General features: G+C 37.1%; 1 protein-coding gene across 1 annotated transcript; it reads left to right on the top strand.

Annotated features, from left to right (window-relative positions):
• Nucleotides 1-1,093: 1,093 nt before the first annotated feature.
• Nucleotides 1,094-2,822, top strand: LOC145801187 (uncharacterized). Its single transcript, XM_082891733.1, has 2 exons — nucleotides 1,094-2,252; nucleotides 2,573-2,822. The coding sequence occupies exons 1-2, from the start codon at nucleotides 1,187-1,189 to the stop codon at nucleotides 2,605-2,607; spliced, it is 1,101 nt and encodes a 366-aa protein (XP_082747859.1). The 5' UTR covers nucleotides 1,094-1,186; the 3' UTR covers nucleotides 2,608-2,822.
• The last annotated feature ends 451 nt before the right edge of the window (nucleotides 2,823-3,273 follow it).

Raw genomic sequence — 3,273 nt, 5'->3', positions numbered from 1 at the left:
GTGAAGAGATTACTAGTCTAGTAGTATTAGATTGGAGATGTAAAAAATATTATTTTTGTTTATGTTCTAGTGTAGTGATATTAGTTAGTTGACATTAAATCTATGAACTACATACAAGTTGGCGTTATATAGAATGTGGTTTTGTTATTTTTGTAAAGTGAGGAACAATATAGCTTTTCTACCTTCAATCTCATAAGATTAGATTTTAATATCACCTCCACGTGACATTGCTAGTCCCTTGGAAGGAAGGTTTATAGTCCTATGGGACTCTTACGATTTTAAAAATTAATTTTTTTTAGTGTTTTTTTAAAAAAAATCTAGGAAAAAAATGTGCAAAACAGTAGAGAAATTTGCCTTGTTTGTAGGTTTTTATTTTATTTTTATAGCTAAAACTTGATGTTCCCCAAATAGGCATAATCCCATGACAAATTTTCAAAATAAACATGATTTTTTTGTATATCCCACATTACTACTAATCTAATACCATCCTTCATCTCTTAAAACAAATAGGACGTAAAGGAGTTAAGAATGTTTGCTCTAGGGAAGGAAGAAAAAGGATCGAAAGTTAGTCCAGCATGCTATTTCTGGTTTTGGAGGAGTTGGAGTTGAGCTTTGAAGCTTTTTCATTTAAATTTTTTTCCAACGGGTTTATGATTTCATCATTGATGTCAAGGCTGACATATGTTTGTTTGCATCTTAAAGATTTAGCATTTTGTGTTAGGAATTGTTGAAAATCAAGCCACGTTTTCATCAGATGCCATATGCATCAAGCCCTTTTCTTTATTTCATATGCTTTCGGTGATTAATTTATTTCATATGCTTTCGGTGGTTAATCAAGCTAGTTATTATAATAATAAACAGAGTGTATGCTGATATATATGTAATATATATTAATGTATAGTTAAATATGTAGTGGCCTCGTGGCCTGCTTGTTTGTGTTTTTGGCCTCGTGGTCTCGTGGCCTCCATCTGATCATATTGTATAAACCTCCTATATAATGGAGTAGCATTGTAAGGCTTAAGAGATTGAAATAAAAGAGTCTATGTTTAGTCTTTCAATCACTCTCTCTCTCTCTCAATATTAATATTTCATGGTATCAGAGCAGGTGTAATCCTGTCTCGTCATTTTCGCCTCTTCAGTCAATATTCGAATTTTTCTCTTCTACTCAAATATATCCTTCTATTGCATGACTAAATACGGTCCAGCTTTCGGAATGACTATCAACTCATCCTCCTCTTCTTCTGATATTATCATCTCATCATCTTCATCCTCTCATCAAATGGAAACCTCTCATCTTCCGATCACTGCCCATAAACTGAATGGGCAAAATTATTTGCAATGGTCTCAATCCATGTTAATGTTTATACGGGGAAAGGAGAAAGATGACTACATCACCGGAGCCTCGGCGCTACCAGAAACCACAGCATCAACCTACAAAAGGTGGATAGCTGAAAATAATATGGTCATGTCGTGGCTCGTCAACTCTATGACCACTGACATTGGCGAAAATTTTCTGTCATTTGATACTGCCAAAGAGATCTGGGACATGGCAAAAGAAACGTTTTCAGACAAGGAAAACACATCTGAAATCATCCAGCTTGAAAGCTCCCTCCACAATTTACGTCAAGACAATCTTACGGTAACTGAATATTTCAATACCCTTACTCGTCTATGGCGTCAACTTGATACGTTTGAGGTTCATAACTGGCAGTGTGTTACTGATGGTCTGTTATATAAAAAGATTGTCGAAGGGAAGCGTGTGTTTAAATTCTTGTTAGGATTGAACACAAATCTTGATGAAATCAGAGGAAGAATTATGGGAGTAAAACCGCTCCCTAACCTTAGAGAGGCATTCTCTGAAGTCCGTCGCGAAGAAAGTCGGAAAAAACTCATGATGGGATCTCATCAACAACTGAATATGGCAGAAAGCTCGGCTCTTAAGACTCAATTCGCTCCTATCGACAACCGTCAGAAAAATAAAGGAGGTAGGCCTTGGTGTGATCATTGCAGAAAGCCGGGTCACTCGAGAGAAACTTGCTGGAAGATTCATGGAAAGCCAGTAGATTGGAAACCACGTCAGCCTCTTGAGAAAGAAGGACGAGGTAATCATGTAGGTACAAATGAACCATCACCACAACCTGAAGCAAGCCCTTTCACCAAGGAGCAAATGGAGATGCTCCAGAAACTACTACAGTCACAATCTGGTTCGTCTTCCAACCACATCATAGGATCCGGAACCTTGGCTCACAAAGGTAATTCTTTGAACGCCTTTACTGTTAGTAAGAAACGTAAAAAACCTTGGATTGTGGACTCAGGAGCATCTGATCATATGACGGGAGATGCAACAATTTTTGATACATATAACTCATGTCAAAATAATTTAACGGTCCGAATAGCAGATGGTTCACTATCAAAGGTTGCCGGTACAGGTTCAGTTGTGCTGTCTAGGAATCTTATTCTCAACTCTGTTCTCCTTGTTCCTGACTTGGACTGTAATTTATTGTCAATTAGTAAACTCACTAAGGAAAAGAGGTGTGTTACTAATTTTTTCTCCACTCATTGTGAATTTCAGGATTTGGATTCGGGGAAGATGATTGGCAATGCTGAGGAATGCTCTGGACTCTACATCCTTAAGGAACGCCACTATCCACAAGAACAACCTCAAACGGCAATTTGTGGTAGTTCTTTTTCGGTTTCGTGTCAAAATAACGATAGAGCAATTATGTTGTGGCACTATCGCTTAGGTCATCCTAATGTTATGTATCTCAAGCATTTATTTCCTTCATTATTTAATAAAAATCCAAAACTTTTGGATTGTGAAATCTGTCAATTTTCTAAGCATGTACGGTCCCATTTTCCCATTCAATCCTATAAAGCGTCTCGTCCATTCTCACTAATTCATAGTGATATCTGGGGTCCATCCAGAATAAAAAATGTAACTGGTACTAGGTGGTTTGTCACATTCATAGATGATCACACTAGATTAACCTGGGTCTTCCTCATGAAAGACAAATCTGAAACGAGCCAAATCTTCAAAAATTTTCAAATTATGATTCAGACACAATTCCAGTCAAAAATCCAAATTCTAAAGTCTGATAACGCTCGGGACTATTTCAACTCAATTCTAGGAGATTTTTTAGCAGACAAAGGGATAGTTCACTTAAGTTCATGTGTTGACACCCCACAACAAAACGGCATCGCTGAACGGAAAAATCGGCATTTGTTAGATGTTGCTAGATCACTCATGTTTTCCACAAATGTTCCACAATTCTT

This window comes from Camellia sinensis, chromosome 10 (assembly GCF_055761805.1).
Source record: "Camellia sinensis isolate YWXY chromosome 10, ASM5576180v1, whole genome shotgun sequence".
NCBI classification, from domain to species: Eukaryota; Viridiplantae; Streptophyta; class Magnoliopsida; order Ericales; family Theaceae; genus Camellia; species Camellia sinensis.
The sequence above is the reverse complement of the archived record's forward strand: the minus strand, read 5'-3'. Positions and strand labels throughout refer to the sequence as shown.